We start from the raw sequence: 21,061 nt of genomic DNA, 5'->3' as shown, positions 1-21,061 counted from the left end.
TCTTTGTGGATAGAGAGCCAAATGGTATGGAGTTGTGACTGAGCTCTGCACCTGCTCAGAGAAATCAGTATTTGTCCCTACCTCTAAGCTATTGGGTCAAAAAATTATATCTAATTGCTGACCTGTTTCAAACACTGCTCCCAAATGTTTCAGCTATAAATTATTTGCATGCATTTTAAAACCATCAAGAAATAATCAGCACATTAAGTGGGAAAAAAATAGTCTAGAGATTGCATTATTTAGAAATATCCTTAAATAATACAGTCACAATCCCAATCTTTCAACAAAAAGCTCTAAAACAGATGTTTACTGAAATGATGCCCCCGCCTCCATTCAGTAACAAAATACATGTATCTTTTGCTTACTATTTCCTTTTTTGTTGTCGTTTTCATCATCTATTGTGAATCTTCCCTATTATGTTTCACCTATAATAAAATCCATTATCCATTATCTGGAATTACTGAAGGCACTACATCAATTTAATAATAATTGGCGTATATTTATTTATTTATATTATATATGTGTACTACATTTGACAAAGTTATTAATAGCTAACTGAAAGCTGAATAGCTAACATCAATAGGTGTTTCAACACCGCTGTGGCAACTTGCCAGGAATGACAATGCTAAAAAAGAAGGTCTTTCTTTGTAAAAGTTATTCCTGAAAATAAAGGGGAAAAGAAGGAAAGGAAACCTTCCAAACAATTTTGCTTGGGTAGCCAGTACATATCACTTAAAACTTTGTTGGCAGTGTCCAGACTTCAATACAGGGAAGCCTGCAGTAGCAACGTTGCAAGCACACCAACTAAGAATCCTTTTTTTTTTTTTTTTTTTTTTTTTTAAAGAGTACACATCTGAAAAGCCCTGTGTCTGATCTAATGAGTATCAACGTTTTTTTTCTAGTTCAAACTGAAATAGTACACTGTGTGTTTATTCATATTGCTTCAGCCTGTTAATTGAACTTTAAGGCAAAGCAATAACATGACAAACTTTCAAAAAAAGTAAATTTGGTTCTATATCTTAAAAAACACTAGCTATACAAGCCTATTTGGTGGCACTTCAAATACGTTTCTGTGTAATGTTATTTAGTACCTTTACTAGCCTAAAACCTTCAGTCACACTTAATTATGCAAATATCAGCACTTCAGCTCAAATTAAATTTACCATGGTCTTTTATAAATTGTTCCACATTGTCTTAATGCAATTTAAATAATATTGAGTCAAATCATACCATCATATTTTAAGCAGATCTTCCCCATTTAAATCAATTAGAAAGTCTTTCTGAAAACTGAGGTTATGAAATGGTCTGGTAATTTCTACAGTGTTCTTTATGCTCAAGGATTGCTTTGGCCCACATTCTACCACTCAGTCATTTTAGGTCTAATCCAAAGATCAATGAAACCAATGGAAACTTTCATTGACTTCAATGGGCTCTGGATCAGGCATTTTGGGCTCAATCCTGACAGTTACTGAATGCTCTGACACCAATCCAGAACCCATCCCAAACCACCCGCTCAAAGAAAAACCCCAAATGCTTAAATATATGATTAGTTGATAACTGAAATAAATGGGATTACTCTTAAAGCAATATGCTACTTAGAATGCATAAGGATCTGGCCCTTTCAATATTGTATATAAAGGTATTGCTCACTTGTGTTGCTAACACCCTTAAGATCACTAAAATAAATTCATTTACTTTTGATCACTAAGGTTTGCTTTCTTGTGGGATTTTGCTCAACTTCAGGAATGAAACCAGACTTATCTGGATATCAAGTTTTCTTTTCTGTTTGTAGTCATTCATTTTCTAATACCTGGGCCACTAGCACAATGGGTTTAAAGTTGTGTGGCCAATACTGCAGAGAAATATTTAAACAAAATAGATTTAAAAAAAAATGAATTAAAAAACATGAAGAAACAAAGTTTGTTCATACTGGATGGGTGGATTTATCCCTGGTACTTTCCCTGCTCCCAATGAATCAAAAAAGGAAAGCTTCTATTGACTCCAATGACAAGATCAACCCCCTATAGGTGTGTTGTGTGTGGGAAACTTCATGGCACTGGGGATATACAAGTACTAGTTTCTTATGGTAACTATCGCCCCAATACTGCAATGTGCTCCACATGGACAGAACCCCTATGACTAGTGGGATTCTATGAGGGTGCAGGCACCCAACTATACAGCACTCATTGCAGGACTGAGGTCTATAATCGCAGAGCAGTATAGTATGTGCTTATTTATGCACTTTAATTATTTCTTTTGTCTCTTTCAGAAAACTATCTTTTAGGTTTAAACTTTGGTACCAAAAAATTAAATAGAAAAAACTCCAGAACCCAGTCAGGCCCTCTCAAATACCCCCAAAACTGACAAAGTGAAACAATTCAAAATATCTATGGTGGCCCAGGCGCCAAGTACATAATGCTCTGTATAGCTCCCAGTGATCAGATGTCTGGGTAAAGCAGGATTTGTTTACCTTAAAATTTCTGCCACAGTTATTCAACAAAAGCATCTATTGTTAAATAGAACCAAGCATTCAGGACGTAAAAAGAGATGAGGACAAGTACCAATTTTTATGTAAAATAGCTGAACATATGACTGAACTATACCAATTTAGATAAGAAGAGTCTAAAATCCAGGGTCTAAAACAAGTGGTTCCGATTGATTTTTACTGAAATGCTTATTATACTGAATTTTTGTTCCCTAGACAAAGAAATATAATCCATTTGAAATGATAAATGGAGGTATAGGAGTCCCACAACTGTTCTTTTGAGCAGATCATTATATAGCAGAGGGCTACTTCTCCAACTCCATAAGGATCCAATTATAAAACTATATTAACTTATTGCCCCTCTAGAAGCTGATTAAAATGTGTCCAGATTATGATGATGTTCACAATCACACATTCAGTTCATGGAGAGAAGAGCCTAATTACTTCAGCTCAGTCATTTACCCCAAAACAAATGAAATGTGGATTTCTTAAAGCATGATGACTAACAGGATTTATAGAAACACACACATGCACACACCCCACCACTGAGAGATACAGATATGTCTCTGTTTGGCATAAGAAAATATATTGGATCTGTGAACTTTGGATTCTTGCTCTTCACCCTCTTCCCTTTCACAGGTGAGGTCACAACTTCCAACATCCCTTCACTACAGAGGATTTAAACCCAGGTCCTGATACTACAAAGCGAACCATGGCAGCAAGACCCCTACACCCATATAGCATGTCTACACTGCATTTTAAACCTGTGTCCATGGAACCCGGACTTGTGGAATTGGTGTTTCCAAGCTCCCGCTTGAGCGTCCACAATGCATTGTAAACCTGGGCTTCCAATTAGTGGAGTTGGGTCCTGCGTCTACTTTCTGACTCTGTTCTGTGGCTTGAGTTGTGTCTACAATGCAAAATGACAGGGCTTGGACTTGAGTCACAGCAGAACTCTGCCTCTGACTCAGCCCCCTAGCAGGTTGTGAAAACCCAGGCAGTGATTGCTTGCTGACCTGAGTCAGAGTGATGTGTGTGTGTGTGGAGGGTAGGGTGCTTGGCCTCAAACCTGAGTCAGAGCCTGTGCTTAGTGTGTGGTGTGAACATACTCAGAGAGTCTGGCTGACCTCAACGATGCACTCACGTGCAGAGCTGGCTCCAGGCACCAGCGGAGGAAGCACATGCCTGGGGTGGCACATGCTAAGGGGCGGCATTCCGTCCATTCTTGGGGTGGCACAGTCCAAGTGGTTGGTTTTTTTTGCTTCGGCAGTCCGAGCGGCTTTTTTGTTTGTTTGTTTGTTTGGGGCGGCAAAAACGGTAGAGCCCTGCTCACGTGGTTCTCTTTGCAGGACTGGGTTCCAAAACCGAAGGTATTTAACATGCCCACTCCAGTTTTATTAGAATGTAGATATTTTTAAATGTATTTATTTTTTAATTTTACATTTGTTACTCACAACAAGATGCTCCAGACTGTCTTATTACTATCAACTCCCCCATGTGTCCCATTACACAGCCAGGGCACGTCAATGGATATGACAGCCCAGACAACCTATTGTGTGTCTTAATGTGATCAGATGCTTAAAAAGAACCGTATCAACATTAGACATGTGGAATAATCTCAGTTTCATAGAGTTTAATGCCAGGATGGACCATTAGATCTTCTAGTCTGACCTCCTGTATAACACAGGCCATTAAACTTCACCCAGATACTCCTATATTAAGTCCAATGACTTTAGTTAGGCTACAGCATTTCAGTCTTTAGGAGCAATAGGCAGACAACTGGAGAGACCAAGGTGCCACCAATGCCAGAGATCCCTGCAATGGCAGGGATTTGATTAAGTGAGATATGCCCAGATGATCTCAGCAAGTCAATTGCACCCTATACTGGAGAGGAAGGCAATTGTCCCCACCCACAGTCCCTGAAAAATCTGACCTGGAAGAAAATTCCCTCTTGACTCCAAATATTGAGATCAGTATGACCCTCAACACGTGAGCAAGACACACCAGCCAGCCATCTAGAAAGAGGATTCTCTGTATCACCTCAGACCACTGGCCCAGTCTGAACAATGTCCCATCTCCAATTGTGGATAATCTCAAATGCTTTAGAAGAAGGTGCAACCTCCCATCTCCCACCACTAGAATACATCTAGCCAATTGTGTATGAGAGGAAAAATTCCTTCCTGACACCTACAGGCAACTGCTGAAACCCTGAAGCTTGAAATTTGATTATTGACATTATCTGAAAGCAGAGCTGCAAGTTCTGAGCACTTTGAGGGCAATGCAGGCAATCTTGTTCGCTCTACAGCCCACAAAAGAAGGGGACGAACAGGGGATCAACTCATGGATTCCAAGGCTAGAGGGAACCACTATGACCATCCAGCTTGACACACACACCCCTCCGCACATACACAAGCTATTGAATTTCTCCTATAAACTGGATTAAAGCATCTCTTTTTATTTAGAAGACATCTAATTTTGTGCTTAAGACTCCAAGTGATGGTGAGGCTGTCACCTCCCTGGGAAGCAGTGTCAATATTTAATTATGCCCACAACTAAAAATTTTATTTATCTAGCTTCAAATTCCAGCCATTGCATCTTGTTATGTCTTCATCAGCACAGTTGAAAAGCCACAAACTATCAGATACCTTTTCCATGTGCCTTTTCCAGATATCTATACACAGTGATCAAGTCACCTGTCAACTTTCTTGCTGATAAGCTATATAAGTTGAGCTCCTCAAGCCTCATGTTATAGGGCTTGCTTTTCAGTCTTGATCATCTTTGGGGCCCTCCTTTGAACTCTCTCATTCTTCGTGAAGTGTGAACACCAGACTGTACACAGCAGTCTAACAGTGATCTTACCAATACTGTATACAGAGGCAAGATCACGTCCCTACTTCTACTTGATATTCCCCTTTTTTATATTTCTATTTCTAACTTTTTGCCAGAACAGTACAATGAGAGATTAAGTTAAAGTGATTTTCTAAAATGAATCTTAAATCCTTCTCTGAGTCCCTACTTCCCAACACAGGGTTTCCCATTTTGCATTCTTGGTTCCCAACTTTTCCTTGCATTTGGCTGTATTAAAATGCATAAAATGTATAAAATGCTCTGCTTTGACACACTATTCTTTTTCTAATGGTAACTTGATTTCATTCTGTGCTAGACTCTAAACTCTACTGTATGAAACTGTATCTAGTAATTGAGGTGTGTAAATTATGTAAATAGATTTAAATACATGTTTTGAAATGCTCTGCTCCTTTTTAACTATAATAAAAGCAAGCTCTCAGAGAGCAAAATAGTATACATTAAGCAGGATTTTTTTAATAGACTATAGCACATGCAGTTGACCTCACAATGGGACAAATTCAGCTTTGATTAATTCAGGTGAAACTATTGATATCATTGGAATCACACCCACTTACACTAGGTGCAAGTGCACCATATATGTTAAAAGTAAGTGTAGCAAGGAGGCATGGCCTCCCTCGGAGAGTGACAGGGAGGGACCATAACACTCCCCCTAGTGGGCCGAGCCAGGAGACCCACGTCTACCCCACTGGAAGTGGAAAGGTGGGACAGGAAGGGGAAGTACAAAAGGTGGGCCCTGCAGCTCAGTTGGGGTTGAGTCACCACAGGAGATGGATGCATCCTTCCTGCTGCTGGAGCCCACAGAGGAGCTTCCAGGGCACTGGCTGGATCTCCCTGGGCTGCCAGCTGACTGAGATGCTGAGGAGCTGTTGGGGCTGCCACCTGCGGACTGGCCAGAACTCCCCAAGACAACAGACACAGGTACACCTGAGGGGGAGAATAGGAAGCAGCCCAGGGAAACCAGGAAACAGTCTGGTTGGGAGCTGGCCTGATACAAGGTCAGCATGTTGCGGGCGGATCCCTGCTGACCAGTGGTGGGCCACTCTGCCACTGTTAGGGCCATGGGCTGCGACGCAGTGGAGTTGGGTGTGCCCGAATCTCTCCTGGGATGGCAGTACTTCCCCTCCTTAGGCCAGGAAGCCAGTGCTCCTCACGCAGCCCTACCAGAGCCTCATAGGCTCCCCTTAGTGCTCAACTCTACCTAGACTCTCTTGGTGCTCACCCTTACCTGAGCCTCTAGACTTTATGGTCCTCACCCCTACTGGGACTCAGACTGCTTAGCCGCTCTGCCCTGATTTCAGGCCAGAGCCTACTCATTGTTTTGCTGCCCCACACTGACTGGGCCTAGGGCTCATAGACTGCCATACTGTTCTGCCCGGCCGGAGGACCGGAGCACTAGATGAAGCTAATTCCCCAATTTGAGCTCACCTTTACAGGTTTACAACAGCGAGGGGGCATGGCATCCCTCAGAGACTGACAAGGAGGCATGGCCATGCAGCCTACAGTAAGCAATATTTTTTTCCAAAGGACTTTCTTCGGTGATTATCTCCATCCAGACTTCATTTCATCAGGGTATTTCATTCATTCTCATACCCATTTCTTGGAAGCTTCTGTTTCTCCATCCTGACCATATGTTGTCTTCAATTCCCTGTTTGATCCCACTGACAACACCCTCTGCTTCATCATTCCCTCAATAGCTTCATCCCCTACCTGGTCCCTCCCCTGGATATTCATGATCTTCTGAAGGTATTTCTGTTCACAGCTCTCCAAACTTCCTTTGGCTGTCTTTGAGTTTGCTCACTTCTGCAATCTACATAGAATTTTTGGGATGATATACAGACATGAATCCCTTATCCTGATTCTGGTTCCAAGTAAGATTTCATTGCCCTAGTACAGGCTTCTCGGGCTAGCATAGTATATATACATCTTCTCTCAGAACCACTATCTCAGACAGATGAAGTTTCCAGCCTGATTTTTCCATAACATTAACATATTATTAGTAGATATTGCAGAACAGTGTTTTGAGGATGGTATTAAAAATAGTTTTTATATCTTACAGTATAACTATCCAAGACAACATTAGCACTACTGTAAATCTGTAGCCATAGTCCTCCCAATTTTCTCCTCTCTCCACACCCCAAAACAGCTTAGGTCTCCTAGGTCCCAGTCCACTACCTATTAGACCATGCTGCCTCATATCCTTCTTTCCTGTTTTACTCCCTACTATAAGTGACCTACATGCTACCTCATGGACAGACCTGCTCTGAGATGCCACGTTCTGAATGAAAATCTATCAGCATAAGGAAATGAGTCTTTCCCTATTCCTCCAACTATGAATAAAATGATTGTATGCATGTTCCTGTGAAATAAGTGCTTTAGACTTTATGGTATTCTGTCCCTTTGGAAAGCAACTCTTACTGGTATTGAAAATCAGCCTAATATAGAAGGACCTGTATTCTTGAACTAAGATAGCCTCACAAATTGAAAAACAATGCAATTAAAAAAAATCACAGATCATTGTTTTGCATACTATACTAGTAGAGCACATTCTAGTTAATCAGGTCACAGATAATCAGGAAATCCACTTAATGAGGACAGTTCCCAATGAAACAATGATTCCTAATAATATTTAGCAAAAAGGACTGACACATAATGGGGAAGGTAATGACAGTTTTTTGGCACATGCAATCTGTGGTATTGCAGGGCTGTGCTTTTAAGGGCTGTGCTTTGTTACAAGAGAGTCTGGGCAGGGCACTCTGAAGCTTCTATTATTTTTATACACAGCCAGCTGGAACCGCACTCAGAATAACACAGAGCCCCTGAAAGCACCTTAAGCACTACACCATATGGTACCAGGAGTAAAACAAACTAAGAAAATACCCCAAGTGGAATAATGGAGCAATTAAAAGCCCCACCAGATTTGAAACGCTCTGGAAATGTGGAAGACAAGTGGAGAAGGTTTAAATACTGCTGTTCTCTGTATCTGGAAGCAATGGCTGCCAGGAAAAAAGGAAAACAGTCAGACGGCAGCCTTATAAATTCTGACAATAGCTGGTTCTGAAGCACTTGAGGTGTTTAATAGTTTCCAATTAACTTAGGCAAAGGAGGCTAACTATGAAACTACATTAAAAATATTTGAAAACTTCACTAAACTTAAAAATGAAATGAGAGAAGTTTTTAAACAGTACCAAAAAAAAAAAAAAAAAAAAAAAAAGAAAAACTATAGAAGAATTTTTGACTGACTTAAGGCTGAAGAGACCATCTTGGGGTGTTAGAGTCCCTGATAAGAAATCAAATCATGATTGGAATCAGAGTCAAACAACTCAGACTACTGGAAGACCCTGCATTAACCCTTGACATGTCACCCAGCACAGAATGAAGTTTAAGAAGGGTCAACAGTGCTCTCACTCTGAGACTTGATAGAGAACCCAAAAACACTATAAGGAAAGAGACATGAAAGATGCACAGCAGTCAGAACTGTAGTCCAGGAAAAAGAGCACATGGAGCTGTACACCATGGCAAACACAAGCCAAGACTATGCCTGGAAGATGGGAAAAAATTTCAAAACTGAAATGGATTACTTCACTTTGCAAGAGTTGGCAAGTGCCAAGAGAGTGCAAAACATTGATAAACAGGATGATGATGATCCACTGGCCCAGAGGAATTCTTCATAGGAACAATAGACAATGTTGCAGCACAAGATATATGGTCAATCACCCTGAAAACAAATGGGACATTTATTGATTTTGGACACTGTTGATACAGTGATAGTAGCACTGAAAGAAAAGCCAGAAGCAGAAGAAGGTAAACAGGTAAGGGCTTATAGAGGTGAGCTTCTAATGGAGTATGGGAAATAAACATATGGGTAAATAAATTGGGGAAAGATACAATTTGTAATAATACTAGGAAAACAACATTAATGACTTAAAAATGTGTCAAGCCCTTGGTCTCATCAAGAGTGTGAACTAATTGGAGGGGGTAGGATCCAAAAAAACTGAGGAAGAGTTTGAGGATGTCTTTCAAAAGGTAGGAAAGCTCTCCACACAATACAGAATAGAGCTGAAACAGCCTAACCATCCCACAATTCATGCCCAGAGGAAAACTCACCTCACCCTAAGGAAGAAGCGAAAAGAGTAGCTGGAGAGGGTTGTTGCTCTGGGAATCATTTAGTAAGTAGAAGAACTAACAACGTGGGTACACTTGCTGGTCATTTTAGAAAAAAAGGCTAAACCCTATATATAGACCCCAAATAAATGTTAAAGTGAACACTTTCCACTACCAGTCAGAAGAAGAAATTTAGGGGAAGAGGGGAGGAAGTATCTGGCTTATACCAAATGCTTTTCTAGGCTTGATTCATCAGCAGGTTTCTTGCAGGTGCCTTTAGAAAAAACAGAGCCCACGTTTGCGCATGTTCAACACCCCCTTTGGGAGACACGATTTCTGCAGATTGCTGCTTGGGTTGTGTTTGATACCCACAGTGTTTCAGAGGAAACTACAACAATTTTTGACTGAATAGAGATTACAAAGGTTTACACAGATTTACTCTGGGGGGAGGAAACAGAAGTCCATGACCAGAGGGTTCCCCGAGCAGTTCTGGAAAGAGCCATATCGGCTGGCTAAAGCTGAACAAAAATGTAAGCTCTACGTAACAGGAATACCTTACCTGGGCAGAAATTAACATTTCGGCATGCACAGGTAGACCACAGTATGGTTGAGGTCATCACTAAGGTTCCTGCTCCAACAAACAAGTGATTCCTTGGAACAGTGAACTATGTAGGGAAATTTGTGCCAAACCTAGCCACCCAATCCAGCAAACAGAGCTCTACTGTATAAAGATATCCAATTATAGACATTGTATGCAAATCGTAAGATTTAGAGAAACTGAAGGAATTAAAGATGCCCCAGTCCTGAGGTACTATGACTAAATGCAAAATTAAGCTGTCCATGGATGCCTCTGTGGCACTGGCAGACTAGATGCCAGCTCATGCCAAGGCCCCAGACCTCACTGAGCACTGACAAATGCATAGCTGGAAACTAGTCTGGCTCACCTTATGTTAGTATTGTTAAGATAGATATTAGATTTGTAAGAATGTGTTTGGTGTTTAGACGTTATGAATAGCTTGTAGGATGCTGCATGTATTATGCTCGCTTATCTGTACCCCATGTTATAAAGCCATAGCAAATGTTTGCATTGTGAACCTTGGTAACTATGTAAACACATCAAAGAGGAAAGAAGTCTTCTCAAATGCAAATGCTAGCTTCTGACTGAAGATGTTAGGTCCTGTGGAACAATAAGGCCTTTGAAACCAAATGAGCTATTGAGAGACATCAAAAGAACAAAGGCTTTTTAAATTGCACCCCTAACCTCCTCCAGGAAGAGGAGACCAGCTCATGAACTCATCCCATCAGCTTAGGCTCTGGAGAGGAGGGGATAAAAATCTCTGACAAATAGAAACTTGGTTCTTTTTGCTGCCTGGACTCTAAACGAGCAAGAATCACTAAGCATAAGCAAAAGATCCCAGCTGTTTTGCCTGAGTTAGCCCTAAAGGACATATGGACTTTGCTTATTATAAAAGTTTCTATTATCTTTTGGCATCTAAGACTAACTCATTTGTGTGTGTGTTGGCCTGCTCTAACATTGTAAATAACTGTCTTATTTCCTTTTTTTTAGTTAAAAAATCTTTAGTTAGCATATTACAAACAAAACTGAGTGTCTATGGGCTCAAACAGAGGAGTTGGCTGTGGCCTTAGTCCATGGGTGTAAATAGTTTCATGTCTTTATTTAGCTGAAACTGACCATAAATCACGTATTGCTATTGCCAAAAGGGGGCAGGAAACATCACCTGCTCAAAATACAGGGTTTTTTTTTTTTCAGTTAGTGCATGATTTGCAAATTGAATACAAACCTGGGAAAGATTTGGGGGATGCAAACACACTCGTTAGAACACTTGACAAAAGTGCAGAGGAGCAAAGTCAGAGCTAGATTTTGTACAAGTCACTCTGGTGGAAAAAAAAGGTGGACTATGATTACCAGAGCTACTGCAAGGTACAAGACCCTGTAAGAAGCAAATAAAGGTATTAGCACAAGGCAGCAAGAGCATCCCCTAACATCAGTTCAAGAGGGACCTGTCAGTACTAGAGGGAATTTTATTGAAAGGCATCAAGATGGTGAAACTTAGGATTTTACAGAAAAAAATATCTTAAAAAAGATACCTGAAGATCATACATGAAAGTCATTTAGGGATTGAAAAAAATCTAAGAATGGACACAGATCTCTTAGGGTATGTCTACACTACCCACCGGATCAGGGGGTAGCGATCGATCTATCGGGGATCGATTTATCGCATGTAGTGTAGATACGATAAATCGATCCCCGATCACTCTCCCATCAACTGCTGAACTCCAGCTCGGCGAGAGGCAGAAGCAAAGTTGATGGGGGAGCCGCGGCCGTCGATCCCGCGCCGCGAGGACGCGAAGTAAGTAATTCTAAGTCGATCTAAGATACGTCAACTTCAGCTACGCTATTCTCATAGTTGATGTTGCGTATCTTAGATCAATCCCCGCCCCCCCAGTGTAGACCAGGCCTTATACTAGCTTGAAATGAACATTGTCATTGAGAAAGCTGTTAAGGCTTGTCACATATGCTACAAATACAAGCCCACTTGACTGAAAGAGCCCATATGTTGGTGGCATAGGAAAAATTGCTGTCCTCTCCTCACCCCCCAAGCAAAGAAGGCATAGACTTGTTTCTGTTGGCTGAAATAAATATGTACTTGTCCTAGACTATTATTCTCACTTCCCTGAAATAGCTTTACTAGAAGATAGTAAAGCTAAATAAGTAATTGTGTATATCAAAACTATTTTTGCTAGACATGATATACTTGACATGGTAATGTTTGACAATGGGCCACAGTTTAGTAGGCATAGGTTTAAGCAGTTTAGACACATAACTGCTAGTCCCTATTAACCCAAACCAACATGATGGTGGAATAAAGTATCAGAATAATAAAGCACCTACTGTGGTGTCAGACTCTGGTCTGTATTTAGCACTGTTAAATTACAAAATGGCACCAATGAAGCATGGACCATCATCAGCTGACATTTTAATAGAAAACAGAAAACAAGAATGTCTGCAGTGTCAAACTAATGTCAGAGTCACTGGGGACACACAGATGTATAAAGTGGCAGGTAAGGCAAAATTTAAAAAAAAAAAGATCTGGGAATCCTGGAACCTGCCATCAGTTCATGAAAGTTATGCTCTGAACATCTCCAAAGGGAAACAATGGCTGCAAACAACAGTGGCGTCACAAGAGGCTGCCAAACAGCCATATGAGATTATCAGCTGATACAAGAGACACCATGGAGGAATGGTCAACACCTTCTCCAAGTCCAAAAAAGAATAAGGGTCTTTGAGTCTCAGATCCTCTCAGACAACATGACAGACAGGCAACAACTCACCAGGTTGAGACAAAGAGCCTGAAGACATGAACCACAAGAACAAATGGACTTGCTGCCTCCTAACAGCAGTAGTGCTGATGTTCCAGAGAGTCCCCAAGGACCAAGTGACAGTGCAGGGCACTTCAAAAAGTAATGGATTATTATTAATTGTATGTTTTTATTAATGTTAGGTTTTTAAATTTTGTTACTAAGGCATGGTCTAAACTTAAAACTTTGGTCCACCTAGCTACAGTATTTGGGATGCATGAAGAATCTACATCTGAATGCAGCAGCTATGCTGACCTAAATCCCCAGTGTACATGCAGCTAGGTCGAAAAAAGCATTTTTCCATTGGCCTATGTACCGTCACTCGTGGTGGTGGAGTTACTACAGTGACAGAAAAACCCCTTCTGTTGCTGTAGTCTGTGTCTGTACTACGGGGTTACAGCAGCATGGCTGTGGCATTGTAGGTATGCTGCTGTAACCTCTGTAGTGTAGACAAGCCCATAGTTTGCTTGGAAGTGATGATGTGGTATTGGGGGTCTGTGCCTTTAAGGGCTGAACTTCGCAGAAAGAATCAGGGGGAGGGGCACAGAGGCACTGTGAAGCTCTTGTTATTATGCACAGCCAGTTGGAACCAGGCACTGAATAAACCAGATCTCTTGGAAGCACCTTCAGCACCACTGAGTGATCAGTGAACGCCACACAATCCTTTCAACTGAATGTCTCTCGGTTTCCCAATTATACACGTCATTGATTGCTATGCTACTTAGAAGCTGGATTTGGCCCATAGAATGAATAAGAAGAAAGCAGGACAATAATATTTTCAAAGGCCACTTTTCTCTATTTTTATTCTGTCATTTCTGGTCAAAGATACAGTAGATGGTAACAGATTTTGAAGGAATGGTGGTGGGGGAAAAGAAGGATCTGTACTTGCTAGCACACTACTACTCTTGTCAATGTTCACTTTTTACTCCATGATTTTCATGAACCCCATGAGGTATAATCCGCACACTTGCATTATTGAGCTTAAACAAGTTGGGCATTGGGCAGGGGTCGCAAGCTGGAGGATTCTCTGCGACTTGAAGTCTTTAAATCACGATCTGGAGACCTCAACAGCTGAGTTAAGGGAAAGTGGGTGGGTCAGCTTTTGTGGCCTGCATCATGCGGGAGGTCAGACTAGATGACCATAATGGTCCCTTCTGACCTTTAAGTCTATGAGTCTATGAGTCTATGAGAAAGCTGTGGATTAAGCAAATTGTGATTACTAAACAAAATACAATGCACAGAATTTAACTGATAAATAACCAACATCAAGTGTACTGAATTCTGTTCTTTGTTTTTCTCCCAAACCAAGCGGTTTTGTTAGCAATGATGTGCCAATATGTTTTCTCTTTTAACCAGTCTACTTTCTTTTACCTCTTACAAGAGAATTTGAACCAGATTTGTTCCTTAATGTTATTGTATTGAAACTTGTGAACCCCAGTGCAGCTGGAAGTTAGTCCAGTGCACAAGTTGTCAGAGCTGTAGGCGTGAACTTTACACTCTGCTTACAGAAGAATATTAATCTTATTCCTGTGTGTGTACTTTGATTACATCCCACAAGGTACTGTAAATGTGTAATTAAAGACAGCAACAAAACTTCTAGAACCAGTAGCTTCCAGTTCAATATGGGTGTTTGGGCTAAGTTGATATAAGTGTACATTCTGCAAAGGAAGAAGAAATTGATGACCAAATCTACCCCAAGAAACAGTTCCGCATGTAACACAGTATGCTGTTCATAAAGGACCAAATACTGGATGCAACACATAGCTTGTGTAACCAGGTAATGGTAGGGGTGCTGCACTCACCCTAGACAGGCAATTCAGCAGCCCTACTCCAGGGCTGCAGTAGCAGTGATGTGCAACATGACACCATCCCCGGCCTCTTCTCCCATTTTGAGACTAGCAGCCAATGGATTCACATAAATCAAGGATCTGTTAGTTTTTGTTATGTCTTCTAACCAGTGGCGGATTAATAATTTTGCCGCCCCTAGGCCGGGAAATAACACTGGTCTACAATTTTTGAGAAGTCGTCTGCTTCAGAGATAAAATGTGGTATTTATTATGTATTTTGATGTGCTGAATTCAAATATGACAATTAAAACAACTGATTGGCTACTGTTTCTAAGATATTTAAGTTTTTACATTTTATGCCTATGTATATTGTGTAGATAGTAGAGTTTTAATCATAAATTGTAAACCTAGGTCTTTTCATGTGTTTTTGGTTGCTTTACATGATAATATTTCACCTGTCCTGTTTATGTAACACTTTAAAAATCAGCAAAAGGGTTATATAAATAAAATTTATTATGAAACAAAAGGCAAAAAACTATTCTGTACATAGTTTAGTCCTATTCAGTATCTACTCGGCGCTTCTTGGCTCGTCTCTTGTATTCATTAAATGGAGCATCTCTTGTCACTGTCCAGCAATAGTCTGCAAGCATTGATGGGCTCCATTTGCCCTGATAGCGTTTCTCCATTGTTGCAATGTCCTGGTGAAATTGCTCACCATGCTTGTCGCTCACTGCTCCGCAGTTCGGTGGAAAAAAATCTAGATGAGAGTGCAAAAAATGTATCTTTAGTGACATGTTGCAACCAAGGCTTTTGTATGCCTTGAGGAGGTTTTCCACCAACAACCTGTAGTTGTCTGCCTTGTTGTTTCCGAGAAAATTGATTGTCACTAACTGGAAGGCTTTCCATGCCGTCTTTTCCTTGCCACGCAGTGCATGGTCAAATGCATCATCTCGAAGAAGTTCACGAATCTGAGGACCAACAAAGACACCTTCCTTTATCTTAGCTTCACTTAACCTTGGAAATTTTCCACGGAGGTACTTGAAAGCTGCTTGTGTTTTGTCAATGGCCTTGACAAAGTTCTTCATCAGACCCAGCTTGATTTGTAAGGGTGGTAACAAAATCTTCCTTGATTCAACAAGTGGTGGATGCTGAACACTTTTCTTCCCAGGCTCCAATGACTGTCGGAGTGGCCGATATTTCTTGATGTAATGGGAATCTCTTGCACGACTATCCCATTCTCAGAGAAAACAGCAGTACTTTGTGTATCCAGTCTGCAGACCAAGCAAGAGAGCAACAACTTTCAAATCGCCACAAAGCTGCCACTGATGTTGGTCATAGTTTATGCACCTCAAAAGTTGTTTCATGTTGTCATAGGTTTCCTTCATATGGACTGCATGACCAACTGGAATTGATGGCAAAACATTGCCATTATGCAGTAAAACAGCTTTAAGACTCATCTTCGATGAATTAATGAACAGTCTCCACTCATCTGGATCGTGAACGATGTTGAGGGCTGCCATCACACCATCGATGTTGTTGCAGGCTACAAGATCACCTTCCATGAAGAAGAATGGGACAAGATCCTTTTGACGGTCACGGAACATGGAAACCCTAACTTCACCTGCCAGGAGATTCCACTGCTGTAGTCTGGAGCCCAACAGCTCTGCCTTACTCTTGGGTAGTTCCAAATCCCTGACAAGGTCATTCAGTTCACCTTGTGTTATGAGGTGTGGTTCAGAGGAGGAGGATGGGAGAAAATGTGGGTCCTGTGACATTGATGGTTCAGGACCAGAAGTTTCATCCTCTTCCTCTTCCTCATCTGACTCAAGTGAGAATGATTCTGGTGCATCAGGAACCGGCAGTCCTTCTCCGTGGGGTACTGGGCGTACAGCTGATGGAATGTTTGGATAATGCACAGTCCACTTTTTCTTCTTTGACACACCTTTCCCAACTGGAGGCACCATGCAGAAGTAACAATTGCTGGTATGATCTGTTGGCTCTCTCCAAATCATTGGCACTGCAAAAGGCATAGATTTCCTTTTCCTGTTCAACCACTGGCGAAGATTTGTTGCACAAATGTTGCAGCATATGTGTGGGGCCCACCTCTTGTCCTGATCTCCAATTTTGCAGCCAAAATAAAGGTGATAGGCTTTCTTAACCATAGTGGTTATACTGCGCTTTTGTGATGCAAAAGTCACTTCACCACAAACATAGCAGAAGTTATCTGCACTGTTCACACAAGTATGAGGCATCTCTGCTCACTTTGGCTAAACAGAAATGTGTCCCTTTGCAAAATCAAACACTGACAAATAAGAGAGCACGACACTGTATGATTTCTAGAGCTGATATAGGGCAATTTGTTCAGCAGAGTGATGTAAGCTTCATTATGATTGCATCATCCATGACTTCTAGGAATAACATGATGCAATTCATATCATGTATGACGCAATACCAGCTTCAGATTGCATCATTCATTGTTTTGCCTAAAAAGCAAGTACTGTCCAAACCCAGTCATAGATTTATTCATAGATCCAGTCAAAGATGTATTTTAGTCATTTCTGGTTTAAATTGAGATCCTTTCCCTTTATAACTCACTTATCCTCCGCCATTCCCAAATCAAGGGTCATATATACTGACCCAATAGCATATCTTGAAAACTAGAGCCAATCAACAATTTTAAGCATCATTTTCGTTCTCAGTGACCCAGAATTAATAAAGTTTGACTACATTTATTTCAGAAGCATTTTGGCTGTAGAGCAGTGTAATTGCCGCCCTGGCCCCGCTCCGACTCCACCCTTTTCCCGTCCCCATTCCAACCCCCTCCCCAAAGTACCCGCCCCAACTCCGCCCCCTCCCTTCCCCTATTGGATCCCTTCCCCAAATCCCCACCCCGGCCCCGCCTCTTCCCCAAGCGCGCGGCGTTCCTCCGCCTCCCCCATCCCTCCCTGCCCCGCGCAAGTGCTGGGAGGGGAGAGAAACAGGACGCGGCGGCGTGCTTGCAGAGGAGGCGGAGGTGAGCTGGAGCAGGGGGGCGGGGCGCAGAGGGGAGCTTCCGCCCCTGCAAATTTGCCGCCCTAGGCCTAGGCCTTGTCGGCCTAGGCAATAATACGGCGCTGCCTCCCACCACATCTCAAAAAGCCCCATGCAGGCTCCTTGGGACTTGCTTCCACCAAGCATCTGTGCTGACAATCTACGTTGATGGGCGGCAGTATAGAATCCTAAAATGGAAATCCTTCACCATCATCCCATACAGCAGAATTTCAGTTACAGCTTTGTCAAAGGACCTCTTCATGGAAGGATGGGAGAGGCAGGATTTGACCCCAAATGTATTTGATATCTTTTAAGGAGAGGTTTTTCCATATGACCTTATAAATACTAGTGGCTGAGCTTTGTGACTTCGTTCCCATCCACAACCATTTCAGATTTGGGACAACTTATACCTTCAAGTCACCAGCACTGCTATGGGTACTCGTATGGCCCCACAGTATGCCAACATTTTTATGGCTGACTTAGAACAACACTTCCTCAGCTCTCGTCCCCTAGCGCCCATCCTCTACTTGTGCTACATTGATGACATCTTCGTCATATGGACCCACGGGAAGAAGGCCCTTGAAGAATTCCATCTGGATTTCAACAATTTCCACCCTACCATCAACATCAGCCTGGACCAATTCACACAAGAGATCCACTTCCTAGACACTACAGTGCAAATAAGTGATGGTCACATAAACACCACCCTATACTGGAAATGTACTGACTGCTATACTTACCTACATGCCTCCAGCTTTCATCCAGACCACATCACATGATCCACTGTCTACAGCCAAACCCTCAGATACAACTGGATTTGCTCCAATCCCTCAGACAGAGACAAACACCTACAAGATCTTTATCAAGCATTCTTAAAACTACAATACCCACCTGGGGAAGTGGGGAAATAGATTGACAGAGAGAGATGGGTACCCAGAAGTCACCTACTACAGGACAGGCCCAACAAGGAAAATAACAGAACATCACTGGCCATCAAGTACAGCCCCCAGCTAAAACCTCTCCAGCACATCATCAACAATTTATAACCTATACTGGAAAATGATCCCTCACTCTCACAGACCTTGGGAGGCAGGCCAATCCTTGCTTACAGACAGCTCCCCAACCTGAAGCAAATACTCACCAGCAACTACACACCACACCACAGAAACACTAACCCAGGAACCAATCCCTGTAACAAACCTTGTTGCCTACTCTGTCCCCATATCTACTCTAGTGACACCATCAGAGGACCCAACCACATGAGCCACACCATCAGGGACTCATTCACCTGCACATCTACTAATGTGATATATGCCATCATGCGCCAGCAATGCCCCTCTACCATGTACATTGGCCAAACCTGACAGTCTCTATGTAAAAGAATAAATGGACACAAATCAGACTTCAGGAATGGTAACATACAAAAGCCAGTAGGAGAACACTTCAATCTCCCTGGACATACCATAATAGATTTAAAAGTAGCCATACTTCAACAAAAAAACTTCAAAAACAGACTTCAAAGAGAAACTACAGAACTAAAATTAATTTGCAAATTTAACACCATTATTCTGGGTTTTAATAGGGACTGGCTGGCTCACTACAAAAGCAACTTTCCCTCTCTTGGTATCCTCCTCCTCATCAATTATTGGGAGTGGACTACATCCACCCTGATTGAATTGGCCCTGTCAACACTGGTTCTTCACTTGTAAAGTAACTCCCTTCTCTTCATGTATAATAATGCCTGCATCTGTAATTTTCACTCCATGCATCTGATGAAGTGGGTTTTTTTCCCACGAAAGCTTATGCCCAAATAAATCTGTTAGTCTTTAAGGTGCCACCAGATTCCTTGTTGTTCTTATAAATACAGTGCTGTAAAATTATATGAGTTATAAATGATATACTGGGTTAATATGACACTTGTATGTACAGAGTCATGCAGCTAATATCGTGAATGCCATTAGGTGAAGGCAGCATGTGTGAAAGAATAACACTGCATTGTTAAACAAAAGCTGGCACACATGGGATGATGCGAGCTATATTAATGCTTCATTTACATAAAGAACAAGTCAGTGACATATGATACATTTATAATTCTCTTAACTTCCTTTTTAAAAAAAATCATTCAGTGAATAGTTTTAATGAACCATCAAGCATCTATATATATTAAAAAAACACCCCTAGTAGCCTAACTGTAAGGTCCAATGAATGCTATCAGTGGAGGGACCTTAATTCACTTAGGACAGACTACATAAAACAAATGAGCTATGGAGAAATGCTCTTTCTGGTTGTGAGTATCTAAGCACTTACAGTATCTCTCATTGGAAAAGCTTATCTTATTCTGGTGGCAGAGATGAGTGAAGAGACATTTCTGGACATTTGTAAGTAGTGCAATCAAACCATTCAAATTATTTGGTATCTAATATAAAGCTGAAACAGCAAGATTTTCAGTATGGAACGAAGACTAGTTCTGTCCAACTCCTGGGTATTGAGTTCGGCAATGTTACTTGGATACCAAAGGGCCCAAATTCTGTAGTCTTCACTTAGCCAAACACCCAGCATTATAGGGTCTGATCCTTAGCTCCACTGATATGACTGGAAATAGGCCAGTTTGTAACAGCTGAGGACCTGGCCCACCATATGTAAACTTGGAAGAGTATGGAATGTAGCCTGAAAGCTTGAAGCCTCCCACATTGCATTTCTGCTGGACTCAGGTCACCAATACACCAACTATATCAACTGAAACTCATTGAGCCGCCACTTGTGAGCTGAGAACAAACACCTAAGGGCAGATCCTCATCTGGTGTAAATGGTCATTGCATTCATTTAAGTCAGTGGAGCAATAACCATTTACATCAGCTGAGGATCTGCCCCAGAAACTTTACCAAAGCCAACTTATAACACCCTGCTTGCTTCTTAAATCTTGCATAATCACAAGATCAGTTCTGAATAAGAGTAACTGCCTTTTAAAGTAAAACATGGTTTTCAATGTCTTAAAAAACAATTTTTGAGATGGCTCCAAGACTGATAGAAAGCCCCAAACTCCATTGGCCTTTTTTATTGGCATATCACTTCTGAAAGTCAGATATAATTCACAGTCCACCATCACTCCTACTGTAGGTCTTTTTCAGAATGTTCTCTTTTCAGGTGTCTTCTTCCTTCAACACCATTTTAGATTATTTTAATCCCAATGTACCAGCCTGATTTTTTCCTGTCATATTGAAAGCTTGCTTAGATCCTCCTCTACTGTTTCTCTTTCCTGACAGATATTTGCCCTGAACCTCATCATCCAAGATTAAAAAAAAAGAAGCCTTACAGCACCACACTAGATACCTCGTCATGCCTTATTATTAATTAGGGGGCAGATTCTAAAGCAATAAAGCCATATTAGTGAGCAGTTGCTCAGATACTT

The 21,061-nt window shown here is 41.5% G+C and overlaps 1 protein-coding gene across 20 annotated transcripts in view; it reads right to left on the bottom strand.

Moving 5' to 3' along the window:
- The window catches only part of LOC112126064 (neurexin-1), a 1,188,344-nt gene that overhangs the window by 862,644 nt on the left and 304,639 nt on the right, over nt 1-21,061 (bottom strand). Inside the window, exon 5 of one of the 20 annotated variants that reach the window (XM_024224455.2) lies at nt 6,116-6,135. The exons of the other annotated variants lie outside the window; for them this stretch is intronic. Within the exon in view, the coding sequence (XP_024080223.1) occupies nt 6,116-6,135 (20 nt within the window). The remainder of the gene's footprint in view (nt 1-6,115; nt 6,136-21,061) is intronic. 20 annotated transcript variants of the gene reach the window in all.

This window comes from Terrapene carolina, unplaced genomic scaffold (genome assembly GCF_002925995.2).
Source record: "Terrapene carolina triunguis isolate 2854851 unplaced genomic scaffold, T_m_triunguis-2.0 Scaffold121, whole genome shotgun sequence".
NCBI lineage: Eukaryota > Metazoa > Chordata > Testudines > Emydidae > Terrapene > Terrapene triunguis.
Note: the sequence above shows the minus strand (reverse complement) of the source record. Positions and strands in the feature narration are given on the sequence as shown.